Source organism: Lampris incognitus, chromosome 4 (assembly GCF_029633865.1).
Source record: "Lampris incognitus isolate fLamInc1 chromosome 4, fLamInc1.hap2, whole genome shotgun sequence".
NCBI classification, from domain to species: domain Eukaryota; kingdom Metazoa; phylum Chordata; class Actinopteri; order Lampriformes; family Lampridae; genus Lampris; species Lampris incognitus.
The window spans coordinates 1,224,661-1,242,435 of record NC_079214.1 but is presented as its reverse complement, the minus strand read 5'-3'; the positions used below and the strand labels follow the sequence as shown (position 1 = coordinate 1,242,435).

The 17,775-nt window shown below is 44.8% G+C and overlaps 1 protein-coding gene across 1 annotated transcript in view; it reads left to right on the top strand.

Annotated features, from left to right (window-relative positions):
* The window catches only part of LOC130111525 (mucin-2-like), a 168,681-nt gene that overhangs the window by 130,541 nt on the left and 20,365 nt on the right, over positions 1-17,775 (top strand). The window contains exons 30-36 of the mRNA XM_056278748.1: positions 1,670-8,615; positions 10,371-10,448; positions 10,671-10,927; positions 11,249-11,420; positions 11,652-11,899; positions 12,101-12,284; positions 16,580-16,790. Of these exons, the coding sequence (XP_056134723.1) occupies positions 1,670-8,615; positions 10,371-10,448; positions 10,671-10,927; positions 11,249-11,420; positions 11,652-11,899; positions 12,101-12,284; positions 16,580-16,790 (8,096 nt within the window). The remainder of the gene's footprint in view (positions 1-1,669; positions 8,616-10,370; positions 10,449-10,670; positions 10,928-11,248; positions 11,421-11,651; positions 11,900-12,100; positions 12,285-16,579; positions 16,791-17,775) is intronic.

Here is a 17,775-nt window from a genome sequence, read left to right as displayed (position 1 = left end):
CACCACCACTCTACCAACAATCAAAACTAATGGAACCATAGTAAGTCCAGTTGAGACAACTGCAGAGGTTACAACAGAAGAGACTGCATCAACAACAAAGCCACCAAATGTAGAAACCACAGGGCCAACCACAGTTTCTGTTACAGCTGTAGTAGAAACTACAACCTCAGTACCTCGCCCATCAACATCAAGCCCAGAAACAACAGTGGCAACCTCCAAATCCTCTGTTATTACCACCACCACCTTACTAACAACCAAAACTAAGGCAACCACAGTAAGACCAGTTGAGACAACTGCAGAGATTAGAACAGGAGAGACAGCATCAACGACAAAGCCACCAAATGTAGAAATCACAGGGCCAACCACGGTGTCTACTACAGCTGTGGTTGAATCTACAACCTCTGTACCTCGCCTATCAACAGCAAGCGCAGAAACAACACTGGCAACCTCCAAACCCTCTGTTGTTACCACCACCACTCTACCAGCAATCAAAACTAATGGAACCACAGTAAGACCAGTCGAAACAACTGCAGAGATTACAACAGGAGAGACTGCATCAACGACAAAGCCAGCAAAAGTGGAAACCATGGGGCCAACTACGGTTTCTACCACAGCTGTGGTAGAAACTACTACCTCAGCCCCTCACCCATCAACAGCAAGCCCAGAAATAACAGTGGGGACCTCCAAACCCTCTGTTGTTACCACAACCACTTTACCAACAATCAAAACTAAGGGAACCACAGTAAGACCAGTTGGGACAACTGCAGAGGTTACAACAGCAGAGACTGCATTAACAACGAAGCCACCAAATGTAGAACCCACAGGGCCAACCACAGTTTCTACTACAGCTGTAGTAGAAACTACAACCTCAGCCCCTCACCCATCAACAGCAAGTCCAGAAACAACAGTCGCAACCTCCAAACCCTCTGTTGTTACCACCACCACTCTACCAACAATCAAAACTAATGGAACCACAGTAAGACCAGTCGAGACAATTGCAGAGGTTACAACAGCAGAGACTGAATCAACAACAAAGCCACTAAATGTAGAAACCACAGGGCCAACCACGGTTTCTACTACAGCTGTGGTTGAATCTACAACCTCTGTACCTCGCCTATTAACAGCAAGCGCAGAAACAACACTGACAACCTCCAAACCCTCTGTTGTTACCACCACCACTCTACCAACAACCAAAACTAAGGCAACCACAGTAAGACCAGTCGAGACAACTGCAGAGATTACAACAGGAGAGACTGCATCAACGACAAAGCCAGCAAAAGTGGAAACCACAGGGCCAACTACAGTTTCTACTACAGCTGTGGTTGAATCTACAACCTCTGTACCTCACCCATCAACAGCAAGCCCAGAAATAACAGTGGGGACCTCCAAACCCTCTGTTGTTACCACCACCACTCTACCAACAATCAAAACTAATGGAACCACAGTAAGACCAGTCGAGACAACTGCAGAGGTTACAACAGCAGAGACTGCATCAACAACAAAGCCACCAAATGTAGAACCCACAGGGCCAACCACAGTTTCTACTACAGCTGTAGTAGAAACTACAACCTCAGCCCCTCACCCATCAACAGCAAGTCCAGAAACAACAGTCGCAACCTCCAAACCCTCTGTTGTTACCACCACCACTCTACCAACAATCAAAACTAAGGGAACCACAGTAAGACCAGTAAAAACAACTGCAGAGGTTACAACAGCAGAGACTGAATCAACAACAAAGCCACCAAATGTAGAAACCACAGGGCCAACCACGGTTTCTGTTACAGCTGTAGTAGAAACTACAACCTCAGCCCCTCACCCATCAACAGCAAGCCCAGAAACAACTGTGGCAACCTCCAAACCCTCTGTTGTTACCACCACCACCTTACTAACAACCAAAACTAAGGCAACCACAGTAAGACCAGTTGAGACAACTGCAGAGATTAGAACAGGAGAGACTGCATCAACAACAAAGCCAGCAAAAGTGGAAACCACAGGGCCAACTACAGTTTCTACTACAGCTGTGGTTGAACCTACAACCTCTGTACCTCGCCTATCAACAGCAAGCCCAGAAACAACAGTGGCAACCTCCAAACCCTCTGTTGTTACCACCACCACTCTACCAACAATCAAAAGTAATGGAACCACAGTAAGACCAGTCAAGACAACTGCAGAGGTTACAACAGCAGAGACTGCATCAACAACAAAGCCACCAAATGTAGAAACCACAGGGCCAACCACGGTTTCTACTACAGCTGTGGTAGAAACTACAACCTCAGCCCCTCACCCATCAACAGCAAGTGCAGAAACAACAGTGGCAACCTCCAAACCCTCTGTTGTTACCACCACCACTCTACCAATAATCAAAACTAAGGGAACCACAGTAAGACCAGTAAAAACAACTGCAGAGGTTACAACAGCAGAGACTGAATCAACAACAAAGCCACCAAATGTAGAAACCACAGGGCCAACCACGGTTTCTGTTACAGCTGTAGTAGAAACTACAATGTCAGCCCCTCACCCATCAACAGCAAGCCCAGAAACAAAAGTAACAACCTCCAAACCCTCTATTATTACCACCACCACCTTACTAACAACCAAAACTAAGGCAACCACAGTAAGACCAGTCGAGACAACTGCAGAGATTAGAACAGGAGAGACTGCATCAACGACAAAGCCAGCAAAAGTGGAAACCACAGGGCCAACTACAGTTTCTACTACAGCTGTGGTTGAACCTACAACCTCTGTACCTCGCCCATCAACAGCAAGCGCAGAAACACCACTGGCAACCTCCAAACCCTCTGTTGTTACCACCACCACTCTACCAACAATCAAAACTAATGGAACCACAGTAAGACCAGTTGAGACAACTGCAGAGGTTACAACAGCAGAGACTGCATCAACAACAAAGCCACCAAATGTAGAAACCACAGGGCCAACCACGGTTTCTACTACAGCTGTGGTAGAAACTACAACCTCAGCCCCTCACCCATCAACAGCAAGCACAGAAACAACAGTGGCAACCTCCAAACCCTCTGTTGTTACCACCACCACTCTACCAATAATCAAAACTAAGGGAACCACAGTAAGACCAGTAAAAACAACTGCAGAAGTTAAAACAGGAGAGACTGAATCAACAACAAAGCCACCAAATGTAGAAACCACAGGGCCAACCACGGTTTCTGTTACAGCTGTAGTAGAAACCACAACCTCAGCCCCTCACCCATCAACAGCAAGCCCAGAAACAACTGTGGCAACCTCCAAACCCTCTGTTGTTACCACCACCACCTTACTAACAACCAAAACTAAGGCAACCACAGTAAGACCAGTTGAGACAACTGCAGAGATTAGAACAGGAGAGACTGCATCAACAACAAAGCCAGCAAAAGTGGAAACCACAGGGCCAACTACAGTTTCTACTACAGCTGTGGTTGAACCTACAACCTCTGTACCTCGCCTATCAACAGCAATCCCAGAAACAACAGTGGCAACCTCCAAACCCTCTGTTGTTACCACCACCACTCTGCCAACAATCAAAAGTAATGGAACCACAGTAAGACCAGTCGAGACAACTGCAGAGGTTACAACAGCAGAGACTGCATCAACAACAAAGCCACCAAATGTAGAAACCACAGGGCCAACCACGGTTTCTACTACAGCTGTGGTAGAAACTACAACCTCAGCCCCTCACCCATCAACAGCAAGTGCAGAAACAACAGTGGCAACCTCCAAACCCTCTGTTGTTACCACCACCACTCTACCAATAATCAAAACTAAGGGAACCACAGTAAGACCAGTAAAAACAACTGCAGAGGTTACAACAGCAGAGACTGAATCAACAACAAAGCCACCAAATGTAGAAACCACAGGGCCAACCACGGTTTCTGTTACAGCTGTAGTAGAAACTACAATGTCAGCCCCTCACCCATCAACAGCAATCCCAGAAACAAAAGTAACAACCTCCAAACCCTCTATTATTACCACCACCACCTTACTAACAACCAAAACTAAGGCAACCACAGTAAGACCAGTCGAGGCAACTGCAGAGATTAGAACAGGAGAGACTGCATCAACGACAAAGCCAGCAAAAGTGGAAACCACAGGGCCAACTACAGTTTCTACTACAGCTTTGGTTGAACCTACAACCTCTGTACCTCGCCCATCAACAGCAAGCCCAGAAACAAAAGTAGCAACCTCCAAACCCTCTGTTGTTACCACCACCACTCTACCAACAATCAAAACTAATGGAACCACAGTAAGACCAGTCGAGACAACTGCAGAGGTTACAACAGCAGAGACTGCATCAACAACAAAGCCACCAAATGTAGAAACCACAGGGCCAACCACGGTTTCTACTACAGCTGTGGTAGAAACTACAACCTCAGCCCCTCACCCATCAACAGCAAGCACAGAAACAACAGTGGCAACCTCCAAACCCTCTGTTGTTACCACCACCACTCTACCAATAATCAAAACTAAGGGAACCACAGTAAGACCAGTAAAAACAACTGCAGAAGTTAAAACAGGAGAGACTGAATCAACAACAAAGCCACCAAATGTAGAAACCACAGGGCCAACCACGGTTTCTGTTACAGCTGTAGTAGAAACCACAACCTCAGCCCCTCACCCATCAACAGCAAGCCCAGAAACAACTGTGGCAACCTCCAAACCCTCTGTTGTTACCACCACCACCTTACTAACAACCAAAACTAAGGCAACCACAGTAAGACCAGTTGAGACAACTGCAGAGATTAGAACAGGAGAGACTGCATCAACAACAAAGCCAGCAAAAGTGGAAACCACAGGGCCAACTACAGTTTCTACTACAGCTGTGGTTGAACCTACAACCTCTGTACCTCGCCTATCAACAGCAAGCCCAGAAACAACAGTGGCAACCTCCAAACCCTCTGTTGTTACCACCACCACTCTACCAACAATCAAAAGTAATGGAACCACAGTAAAACCAGTCGAGACAACTGCAGAGGTTACAACAGCAGAGACTGCATCAACAACAAAGCCACCAAATGTAGAAACCACAGGGCCAACCACGGTTTCTACTACAGCTGTGGTAGAAACTACAACCTCAGCCCCTCACCCATCAACAGCAAGTGCAGAAACAACAGTGGCAACCTTCAAACCCTCTGTTGTTACCACCACCACTCTACCAATAATCAAAACTAAGGGAACCACAGTAAGACCAGTAAAAACAACTGCAGAGGTTACAACAGCAGAGACTGAATCAACAACAAAGCCACCAAATGTAGAAACCACAGGGCCAACCACGGTTTCTGTTACAGCTGTAGTAGAAACTACAACGTCAGCCCCTCACCCATCAACAGCAAGCCCAGAAACAAAAGTAGCAACCTCCAAACCCTCTATTATTACCACCACCACCTTACTAACAACCAAAACTAAGGCAACCACAGTAAGACCAGTCGAGACAACTGCAGAGATTAGAACAGGAGAGACTGCATCAACGACAAAGCCAGCAAAAGTGGAAACCACAGGGCCAACTACAGTTTCTACTACAGCTGTGGTTGAACCTACAACCTCTGTACCTCGCCCATCAACAGCAAGCGCAGAAACACCACTGGCAACCTCCAAACCCTCTGTTGTTACCACCACCACTCTACCAACAATCAAAACTAATGGAACCACAGTAAGACCAGTCGAGACAACTGCAGAGGTTACAACAGCAGAGACTGCATCAACAACAAAGCCACCAAATGTAGAAACCACAGGGCCAACCACGGTTTCTACTACAGCTGTGGTAGAAACTACAACCTCAGCCCCTCACCCATCAACAGCAAGCACAGAAACAACAGTGGCAACCTCCAAACCCTCTGTTGTTACCACCACCACTCTACCAATAATCAAAACTAAGGGAACCACAGTAAGACCAGTAAAAACAACTGCAGAAGTTAAAACAGGAGAGACTGAATCAACAACAAAGCCACCAAATGTAGAAACCACAGGGCCAACCACGGTTTCTGTTACAGCTGTAGTAGAAACCACAACCTCAGCCCCTCACCCATCAACAGCAAGCCCAGAAACAACTGTGGCAACCTCCAAACCCTCTGTTGTTACCACCACCACCTTACTAACAACCAAAACTAAGGCAACCACAGTAAGACCAGTCGAGACAACTGCAGAGATTAGAACAGGAGAGACTGCATCAACGACAAAGCCAGCAAAAGTGGAAACCACAGGGCCAACTACAGTTTCTACTACAGCTGTGGTTGAACCTACAACCTCTGTACCTCGCCCATCAACAGCAAGCGCAGAAACACCACTGGCAACCTCCAAACCCTCTGTTGTTACCACCACCACTCTACCAACAATCAAAACTAATGGAACCACAGTAAGACCAGTCGAGACAACTGCAGAGGTTACAACAGCAGAGACTGCATCAACAACAAAGCCACCAAATGTAGAAACCACAGGGCCAACCACGGTTTCTACTACAGCTGTGGTAGAAACTACAACCTCAGCCCCTCACCCATCAACAGCAAGCACAGAAACAACAGTGGCAACCTCCAAACCCTCTGTTGTTACCACCACCACTCTACCAATAATCAAAACTAAGGGAACCACAGTAAGACCAGTAAAAACAACTGCAGAAGTTAAAACAGGAGAGACTGAATCAACAACAAAGCCACCAAATGTAGAAACCACAGGGCCAACCACGGTTTCTGTTACAGCTGTAGTAGAAACCACAACCTCAGCCCCTCACCCATCAACAGCAAGCCCAGAAACAACTGTGGCAACCTCCAAACCCTCTGTTGTTACCACCACCACCTTACTAACAACCAAAACTAAGGCAACCACAGTAAGACCAGTTGAGACAACTGCAGAGATTAGAACAGGAGAGACTGCATCAACAACAAAGCCAGCAAAAGTGGAAACCACAGGGCCAACTACAGTTTCTACTACAGCTGTGGTTGAACCTACAACCTCTGTACCTCGCCTATCAACAGCAAGCCCAGAAACAACAGTGGCAACCTCCAAACCCTCTGTTGTTACCACCACCACTCTACCAACAATCAAAAGTAATGGAACCACAGTAAGACTAGTCGAGACAACTGCAGAGGTTACAACAGCAGAGACTGCATCAACAACAAAGCCACCAAATGTAGAAACCACAGGGCCAACCACGGTTTCTACTACAGCTGTGGTAGAAACTACAACCTCAGCCCCTCACCCATCAACAGCAAGCACAGAAACAACAGTGGCAACCTCCAAACCCTCTGTTGTTACCACCACCACTCTACCAATAATCAAAACTAAGGGAACCACAGTAAGACCAGTAAAAACAACTGCAGAAGTTAAAACAGGAGAGACTGAATCAACAACAAAGCCACCAAATGTAGAAACCACAGGGCCAACCACGGTTTCTGTTACAGCTGTAGTAGAAACCACAACCTCAGCCCCTCACCCATCAACAGCAAGCCCAGAAACAACTGTGGCAACCTCCAAACCCTCTGTTGTTACCACCACCACCTTACTAACAACCAAAACTAAGGCAACCACAGTAAGACCAGTTGAGACAACTGCAGAGATTAGAACAGGAGAGACTGCATCAACAACAAAGCCAGCAAAAGTGGAAACCACAGGGCCAACTACAGTTTCTACTACAGCTGTGGTTGAACCTACAACCTCTGTACCTCGCCTATCAACAGCAAGCCCAGAAACAACAGTGGCAACCTCCAAACCCTCTGTTGTTACCACCACCACTCTACCAACAATCAAAAGTAATGGAACCACAGTAAGACCAGTCGAGACAACTGCAGAGGTTACAACAGCAGAGACTGCATCAGCAACAAAGCCACCAAATGTAGAAACCACAGGGCCAACCACGGTTTCTACTACAGCTGTGGTAGAAACTACAACCTCAGCCCCTCACCCATCAACAGCAAGTGCAGAAACAACAGTGGCAACCTCCAAACCCTCTGTTGTTACCACCACCACTCTACCAATAATCAAAACTAAGGGAACCACAGTAAGACCAGTAAAAACAACTGCAGAGGTTACAACAGCAGAGACTGAATCAACAACAAAGCCACCAAATGTAGAAACCACAGGGCCAACCACGGTTTCTGTTACAGCTGTAGTAGAAACTACAACGTCAGCCCCTCACCCATCAACAGCAAGCCCAGAAACAAAAGTAGCAACCTCCAAACCCTCTATTATTACCACCACCACCTTACTAACAACCAAAACTAAGGCAACCACAGTAAGACCAGTCGAGACAACTGCAGAGATTAGAACAGGAGAGACTGCATCAACGACAAAGCCAGCAAAAGTGGAAACCACAGGGCCAACTACAGTTTCTACTACAGCTGTGGTTGAACCTACAACCTCTGTACCTCGCCCATCAACAGCAAGCGCAGAAACACCACTGGCAACCTCCAAACCCTCTGTTGTTACCACCACCACTCTACCAACAATCAAAACTAATGGAACCACAGTAAGACCAGTCGAGACAACTGCAGAGGTTACAACAGCAGAGACTGCATCAACAACAAAGCCACCAAATGTAGAAACCACAGGAACAACCACGGTTTCTACTACAGCTGTGGTAGAAACTACAACCTCAGCCCCTCACCCATCAACAGCAAGCACAGAAACAACAGTGGCAACCTCCAAACCCTCTGTTGTTACCACCACCACTCTACCAATAATCAAAACTAAGGGAACCACAGTAAGACCAGTAAAAACAACTGCAGAAGTTAAAACAGGAGAGACTGAATCAACAACAAAGCCACCAAATGTAGAAACCACAGGGCCAACCACGGTTTCTGTTACAGCTGTAGTAGAGACTACAACCTCAGCCCCTCACCCATCAACAGCAAGCCCAGAAACAAAAGTAGCAACCTCCAAACCCTCTATTATTACCACCACCACCTTACTAACAACCAAAACTAAGGCAACCACAGTAAGACCAGTCGAGACAACTGCAGAGATTACAACAGGAGAGACATCATCAACGACAAAGCCAGCAAAAGTGGAAACCACAGGGCCAACTACAGTTTCTACTACAGCTGTGGTTGAACCTACAACCTCTTTACCTCGCCTATCAACAGCAAGCCCAGAAACAACAGTGGCAATCTCCAAACCCTCTGTTGTTACCACCACCACTCTACCAACAATCAAAAGTAATGGAACCACAGTAAGACCAGTCGAGACAACTGCAGAGGTTACAACAGCAGAGACTGCATCAACAACAAAGCCACCAAATGTAGAAACCACAGGGCCAACCACGGTTTCTACTACAGCTGTGGTAGAAACTACAACCTCAGCCCCTCACCCATCAACAGCAAGTGCAGAAACAACAGTGGCGACCTCCAAACCCTCTGTTGTTACCACCACCACTCTACCAATAATCAAAACTAAGGGAACCACAGTAAGACCAGTAAAAACAACTGCAGAGGTTACAACAGCAGAGACTGAATCAAAAACAAAGCCACCAAATGTAGAAACCACAGGGCCAACAACGGTTTCTGTTACAGCTGTAGTAGAAACTACAACCTCAGTACCTCGCCCATCAACAGCAAGCCCAGAAACAACAGTGGCAACCTCCAAACCCTCTGTTATTACCACCACCACCTTACTAACAACCAAAACTAAGGCAACCACAGTTAGACCAGTCGAGACAACTGCAGCGGTTACAACAGCTGAGACTGCATCAACAACAAAGTCCCCAAAAGTAGAAACCACCCAGTCAACCACACTTTCTACAACAGCTGTGGTTGAAACCACAATCTCAGTACCTCCCCCATCAACAGCCAGCCCAGAGAAAACTGTGGTACCCTCCAAGTCGTCTGTTGTTACCAGCACCACTGTATCAATAACCAAATCTAAGGGAACCACAGTGATACCATTTGAAACAACTGCAGCCGTTACAGCAGCGGAAACTGTGTCCACAACAAAGCCACCAAAAGTAGAGACCACAGGGCCAAACACAGTCTCTACTACAGCTGTGGTTGAAACTACAACCTCAGTATCTCGTCCATCAACAGCAAGCCCAGAAACAACTGTTGTAATTTCTAAGCCATCAACTTTTACCACTCTTCCAACCTCAGCTTTCATTTCAACGACAGTTCCAATTTTTACTTCAATTCAACCAATTACAAAAACTTTACCAGGCGCTGCTACATTGCCTAGAACAGCTGGTCATATTTTGAGTACAACCAGTAGTTCAAGTACAGTTTTTACTTCCAAAGTTTCAACGTCAATTCCTGTTGAAAGAACTTCAGTGGAATCAACAACTGCTGCTGTAGTTCCTGGGGGAACCGTCACAGAGATAGTTTGGACTACAAGACCCCCTGCGTCAACCCCAGTAGTTGGAAATACAACAATATCAACATTTACAGCTAATACCAAAAGTACTTCTGGAGTGTCTGGAGCAACCCTATGTGCCTGCATTGTCAATGGAACAACATATCTTCCTGGTAATCTATATCCCATTTAAAAATACTTACCATTCATTTATATTTACAGTTTTATGTTATTGTTTCATTCATATTTTACTTTCTATTAGACTATTTCTTGTAAATTCTTTCTTTTTAACCTTTGCCATGAATTTCATGCACGAGTTCAATTTTTTTGTAACCATAAAGGGTTTGCTGTTCTTTATTAATGTCATTCTTTAAACTTCTCTTTATTTTCCACAGGGGATCTGGTCTACAATGTCACTGATGGTTTGGGGTGGTGTTACACCTCCTATTGTGGATTTTCTTGTAAACTAAAGAAAGAATCTAAACCGTGCCCTACATCACCCTCTCCCAGAACAACCTCCCCATTTACTGTGTCCCACTCCATTTCCTCATCCTCCACCACAGCTACACCTACAACTGTGTCCAGTGCCACCACATCCCCATTTACTAGCAGTTCAGTTAAAGACTGCACCAATGTACAACCACCAAGAACGGTATGGTAATGAACTTGATGATATCCAGTTTCTTTTGTGTACTGCAAGCAGTATTTAGACAAGTTTCAAACATGTTTTCATATCTACTCTTTAAAAGTCCATTAAAAATTAGCCTTGTAAAGTTTGGACACCTTTTCTCCCTTACAAAAACAGTACTAAGACAAGCAATACAAATTCTGTCACCCCAGTTTTTTCATGCAACATCTCAAATAAATTAGTTTTGCTGAAAGTCTTTAGAGGCTAATTGATTTTGGTTGTGCACTTAATTTTTTCCATATTGCCGCATCCACATGTACGTAAAACTTGTCCTTTCTAATGTAGAATGGAGAGTCCTGGCAAGTTGACAAGTGCACCAATGCTACTTGCATCAATGGTCAAGTCAGTGAAACGAGAAGTCCTTGTCCCACATCTCTTCTACCCACCTGTGCCAATGGACGCAAGCTTGTTAAGTTGTATGATGCCAACGGATGCTGCTTTCACTATGAATGCGAATGTGAGTTGTCAATTCAATGCAGCTAATTTGGGAAGTTGGTTTGGATTTGGAGGGGTATCCATCGCCTCATTGCAGCTGCAGTGTGGACAAGGGTCTCCAGTTAAGAGTTGTCTCAGTGGGACTGAAACATGTTGAACCAGTTGAAGGATGATTAAAGAATCAAAGCAGTCCCCATTACGATGTTATTCCCTCTGTTCTTCGTTCACATGGCTATTTTCTTCTATCCCACAGGTGTGTGTAGCGGCTGGGGTGGTGCTAACTACATAACATTTGATGGAAAATCATACAGTTTTAAGGACAACTGCTCTTACTACTTGGTCAAAGAGATAATTTCCAAATACAACCTGACTATTATTGTAAACAATAAGTACTGTGACACAGAAGACAGCACATTCTGTCCCCAGGCTCTCATCATCAACTACCAGGCCTACAAGATTATCTTGACACAGATACGGACCTCAGGAATAACAGCCAGTGTGGTAAGCAGTCAGCTTTATTGTCTTCCATCAAGACCTGCCTTGTTGACATGTCTATCTCACACGATGAGTGAAATATCTAGCCATCAGTCCAGTGTTGGTACATCCTGGCGTGAATGCGCTTTGGTAGTTAGAACTACCGCAAAACATAGTTCAGAGTCCTTAGCTAACATAGCTAATGTTATTTTTGTCCCTCTCCATTAGGTGTATATCAACCAGAAACGTATCTACCCTGCATACAGCAACTCTGTCCTGCACCTAACCAGCACAGATACGATGATAACCTTGGAGATACCACCAATCAAGGCTCAGATCATCTACAAAAGTTCCTCCTTTAGCATTAACCTGCCCTATTCCCTTTTCGGCTGGAACACTGAGGGACAATGTGGTAGGTTGCCAGTTTCCAGGACCCTATCTAAACAACATTAACTGAGGCAGTTTTTAGTTATACATAGTTTTTAGTTACACATTTCTTATATTTTTATTGTGGTTCATGTGTGCAGTGATATGCACATTGATGGAATCAAAGATATAAAAAAGAGGAAATGCAAACTGCTCAATTAATTTGTGCAGTGAGGCTGAAAAAGAGAATAAATAATGTGTCCATCAGGAAATGTAACTTACTCCCATTGCTATGCCAATGGCTCCAGTTAGAGGTCTGCATGGGCCTGATTTTAAAGACCACACCCCCCACTCCTGCAAGCCATTGTGCCAACTGCCAAGCCCACTGCCAGCCCACAATATGAATCTATTTTCAATAGATTTAGCATCATCACCTCCACCACAGTCCTCCCTTGTCCCCATGTGCAAACAGTGACATCGCCTTTACGCACCTGCCTTAAAAAAAAAAATTTTTTTTAAAAACTGCGCTGCTAACTTCTGTTGTGGGTATCACAGGACCTGCAGCCAGCCCTGACTACCCTGCAAGACCTCCATCTCTAGTTCAAAAACAATTGTTTTTTCACAGAGGAGTGTATGCATTTCTTAACGACAAACCCAAAGATGACTCTATACGAACCACTAAACCAAAGGCTTATACCCAGACTGAGGAGCTGTATTATAAGAGACTATAACCTGGTTTCAGCATCTCTATAGAGCTGAAATGTTGGGTCATAGGGAATTTGTTAGCCATACTGTATCAATAGAACAAGATATCGTGAGTGACAAGATTGTGAAAAGATATTATATGCTCCGATAAATGTATCTTGACTTAATGATGAAGTACTATACTGCCCACAATCCTAAAATGGTTCTCCACAGCACTTCTCCAGAGTAGCAAGGTAACTCTCATTCAGCTGCTGCTGATGCTGTTGAGAATAGAGAGTGCAGAAAGATGTGGTCTCTATGGAGAGTAACCACAAAACAGCCATTTACACCAGCAAATACTACTACTACTTTCGGCTGCTTCCATTAGGGGTCGCCACAGCGGACCATCTGTTTCCATTTCTTCCTGTCTTCTGTGTCTTCCTCTGTCACACCAGCCATTGCATGTCTTCCCTCACCACATCCATAAACCTCCTCTTTGGCCTTCCTCTTCTCCTCTTCCCTGGCAGCTTCATATTCATCATCCTTCTCCCAATATACCCAGCATCTCTCCTCCACACATGTCCACACCATCTCAATCTTGCCTCTCTTGCTTTGTCTTCAAACCGTCCAACCTGAGCTGTCCCTCTAATATACTCGTTCCTAATCCTGTCCTTTTTCGTCACTCCCAATGAAAATCTTAGCATCTTCAACTTTGCCACCTCCAGCTCCTCCTCCTGTCTTTTCGTCAGTGCCACTGTCTCCAAACCATATAACATAGCTGGTCTCACTACCATCTTGTAAACCTTCCCTTTAACTCTTGCTGGTACCCTTCTGTCACAAATCACTCCTGACACTCTTCTCCACCCACTCCACTCTGCCTGCACTCTCTTCTTCAACTCTCTCCTGCACTCCCCGTTACTTTGGACAGTTGACCCCAAGTATTTAAACTCAAATGCCTTCATCACCTCGAGTCCTTGCATCCTCACCATTCCACTGTCCTCCCTCTCATTCACACATAGGTATTCCATCTTGCTCCTACTGACTTTCATTCCTCTTCTCTCCAGTGCATACCTCCACCTCTCCAGGTTCTCCTCCACCTGCACCCTACTCTCGCTACAGATCACAATGTCATCTGTGAACATCATCGTCCATGGAGACTCCTGCCTGATCTTGTCCGTCAACCTGTCCATCACCATTGCAAACAAGAAAGGGCTCAGAGCCGATCCTTGATGTAATCCCACCTCCACCTTGAACCCATCTGTCATTCCAACCACACACCTCACCATTGTCACACTTCCCTCATACATACCCTGCACCACTCCTACATACTTCTCTGCAACTCCTGACTTCCTCATACAATACCACACCTCCTCTCTCGGCACCCTGTCGTATGCTTTCTCTAAATCTACAAAGACACAATGTAACTCTTTCTGGCCTTCTCTATACTTCTCAATCAACATTCTCAAAGCAGACATCACATCTGTGGTGCTCTTTCATGGCATGAAACCATACTGCTGCTGCTGATCATCACCTCTCCTCCTCTTAACCTAGCTTCTATTACTCTTTCCCATATCTTCATGCTGTGGCTGATCAACTTTATACCTCTGTAGTTGCTACAGTTCTGTACATCGCCCTTGTTCTTGAAAATCGGTACCAGTATGCTTCTTCTCCACTCCTCAGGCATCCTCTCACTTTCCAAGATTGTGTTAAACAATCTAGTTAAAAACCCCACTGCCATCTTTCCTAAACATATCCATGCCTCCACAGGTATGTCATCTGGACCAACTGCCTTTCCACTCTTCATCCTCTTCATAGCTGCCCTCACTTCCTCCTTGTTAATCCACTGAACTTCCTGATTCACTATCCCCACATCATCCAACCTTCTCTCTCTCTCATTTTCTTCATTCATCAGCCCCTCAAAGTACTCCTTCCACCTTCTCAGCACACTCTCCTCGCTTGTCAGTACATTTCCATCTCTATCCTTGATCGCCCTAATTTGCTGCACATCCTTCACAACTCGGTCCCTCTGTCTAGCCAATCTGTACAAGTCCTTTTCTCCTTCCTTAGTGTCTAACCTGTCATACAACTCACCATACACCTTTTCCTTTGCCACCTCTCTCTTTGCTTTATGCTGCGTCTCCTTGTACTCCTGTCTACTTTCTTCATCTCTCTGACTATCCCACTTCTTCATTACCAACCTCTTCCTCTTTGCCAACCTCTTCCTATTCCCTTACACCAGCAAATACTTTTCGATTATTGTCCACATAATTGTGAAGGGATATTACACATTCTTGAGAATTGCTGCAGTATTCAGAGGTAGCCATCCCCCTAAAGTTGTCTAAAAAACTTTTTGTTGTGTTCACTGCTTAATGTTTATGAGTTTTAAGAGATCATTATATAACGACATATAACATATTGCCTTGGATTGGCTGTATACATTTAATATTCATGAGAATCACATCTAGACAGGTCAGTATACGAAAAATATTCACCTAACCCTACAAAAGGTTTTTCAATTGATTTTGATACCTCTAGCTATGCTTAATACAAAAAAATCAGGTAAACAGGTCAGTGGAGGATGCAGTCAACATGGGATTGCACTAGATCTTCCAACACCTCGACTCCCCAGGGACATACACAAGGGTCCTGTTTGTGGTATTGTGCTGTATTTGTGATACATTGTGTAACCACCAGAATCTTAAAAAATACAGTGATACAAATGTTTGCTCATACTGCCCAGCACTAATTGTACCTAACAAAAGGGAGGTCGTAGCACATGTAGTGGAGGTGTCAGGTGTCATCCCTAGACAGGTCACAACAGGCATGTCTCAAGGCTCAGTATTTGGCCCACTCCTTTATACTCTTTGTACTTACTCTCTCGGCTCAGTAATCTCTGCTCCCAGCTGTCCCTGCCATTCCTGTGCTGATGACACCAACTCTATGTTTCCTTCACACATGATGACACTGAGGTGTAAGTGAGGGTTGTTGTTTGTCTCACTGACATGTCTGCTTTGACGAGGGAGCGACACTTCCGGCTCAATTTATCCAAAACGGGGTTAATTGTGATTTCTGCCTACTCCGCCATCACCAGGGTCTCAGTGCCTTCCAGTGGCTGCCCACATGAGATTCAAAACCTTGCTGTTGGCATTCTGGGTAGTCCAAAGAACCGCACCAACTTACACTCAAAGTCGTACTAAAACGTGCACTCCTGCTTGACCTCTCCATTCTACCTTTGGTAGGATCTCTTATCTATCCCCTCTATCAAAGTGACAAGCTCTAGGTCCAGATCTTTCTGTCACCTGGTACAAGTGGTCCCATTAATGAGTCACTTAATTCCTTCAAGAAAAGGTCTAAAAACTTTCCAATCCAAAGCGTTCTTGAGTGACACTGTGCTGTTACTTGGAATCAGTTGGTGGAAGACCATGATTCATCTTGGACCTGGTTGGATCACTTCAAGGCTTAAAACTCTTTATTTGGGGGTTTTCTCAAATGTCTAGGGAGAAAATGAATGGGACATTTACTTCCAGAACCCAGCTTACTGAAAAAGTGGGCGGTCATGTTTCAGCTCTGTTTCTCTGCTTTTCTATATTTAATAATAATAATAATAAATTAAACTTCTCTATTGAAGCTCTATTTCTGCTGCCTGTCTTGTTCCAGGTACCTGTGACAACTCTAAGGCAAATGACTGCCGCGCCCCCAATGGGCAAGTGGAGAGCTGCTTGGTCTCTGCCGGCCAGTGGCATGTCCCAGGCGCACCCTGTGTTACCCCCACAGTTCCACCCACCCCTACTGGGACCCCAGTGAGCTCATCCCCGTCCTCCACCACAACGCCCTGCCAAACTGTCATCTGTGACATTTTAACTAGCAGGTGAGGAGAGCCAGGCTGCTTCCACATCCTCGTCCCAGCAGTCACTGCACACCATGTCGTTAAGACTTGGAGACATAAGACAACACCAAGCTCATTTTCTTCAAGATCCTTTCATTCCTCCTTAATATGGAAATATGTATCTTTCCAATATATCGTATACTAGATGAATTCCTCAGTATGAGAGAATAAGACCCACCACAATAGGGCCAGGTAAAAATATTTATCCTCTGATTAATTGCTGTTTTAATTTGAACAGTCTAATATAGTTTTTTTTAAATCCAGAGATTGATTTTTTAATATGCATTTTTTCTCAGTAGATGTGTGATGGTTTTTGCCAGACGTTTTCTCTAGCGAACTCTGCATATTGCAGGGATAAGACAGGACATGCCACTAGTTTGCCTTGCGCTGACTTTAATGCAGAAACAAAGGTGCCTGCTTGCCTTCTAATGTTTACCTCAGTTTGTATGCAGTTTGTATGCACCTAAAGCAATTTTCTGTTCTCATATCAGTGTTGGATCATTAAATTTTTACTAAAAAAGTAATGTATTTTAATGTTTTGAGGCAGTTGTTAATGTTAAAAATTAACCTTTTTGCGGAAGGTTAGAGGGTTCCCTGTGCAATTCATAGCATTCATTCTCAGAGAATGTCATTCATATCTAAGCAGTATTCTAACTGAAATATTCCTAAATGAACTGATATTGTATTGAATTTAGATCAGTTTGGATCAGAACCGTGTGAATCAAAATCAGATTGAATTGAGAAGTCAGTGCTGGATCCAGTCCTACAATACAGCAGACCACTGAAATGCTGTTACACAGGACCAGGACATGCTGAATATTTCTGTGATCATTTCACTTGTTTGTGTGACCGTCGGTATGTTCTTGGGAGTACAAAAACGGCTATGATTCCTGTTTTGTAAAATGTAATACTTTTAATATTGTCCCTGTCTGTGGCCATCATAGACAGGGCCATAGATGTGATTATC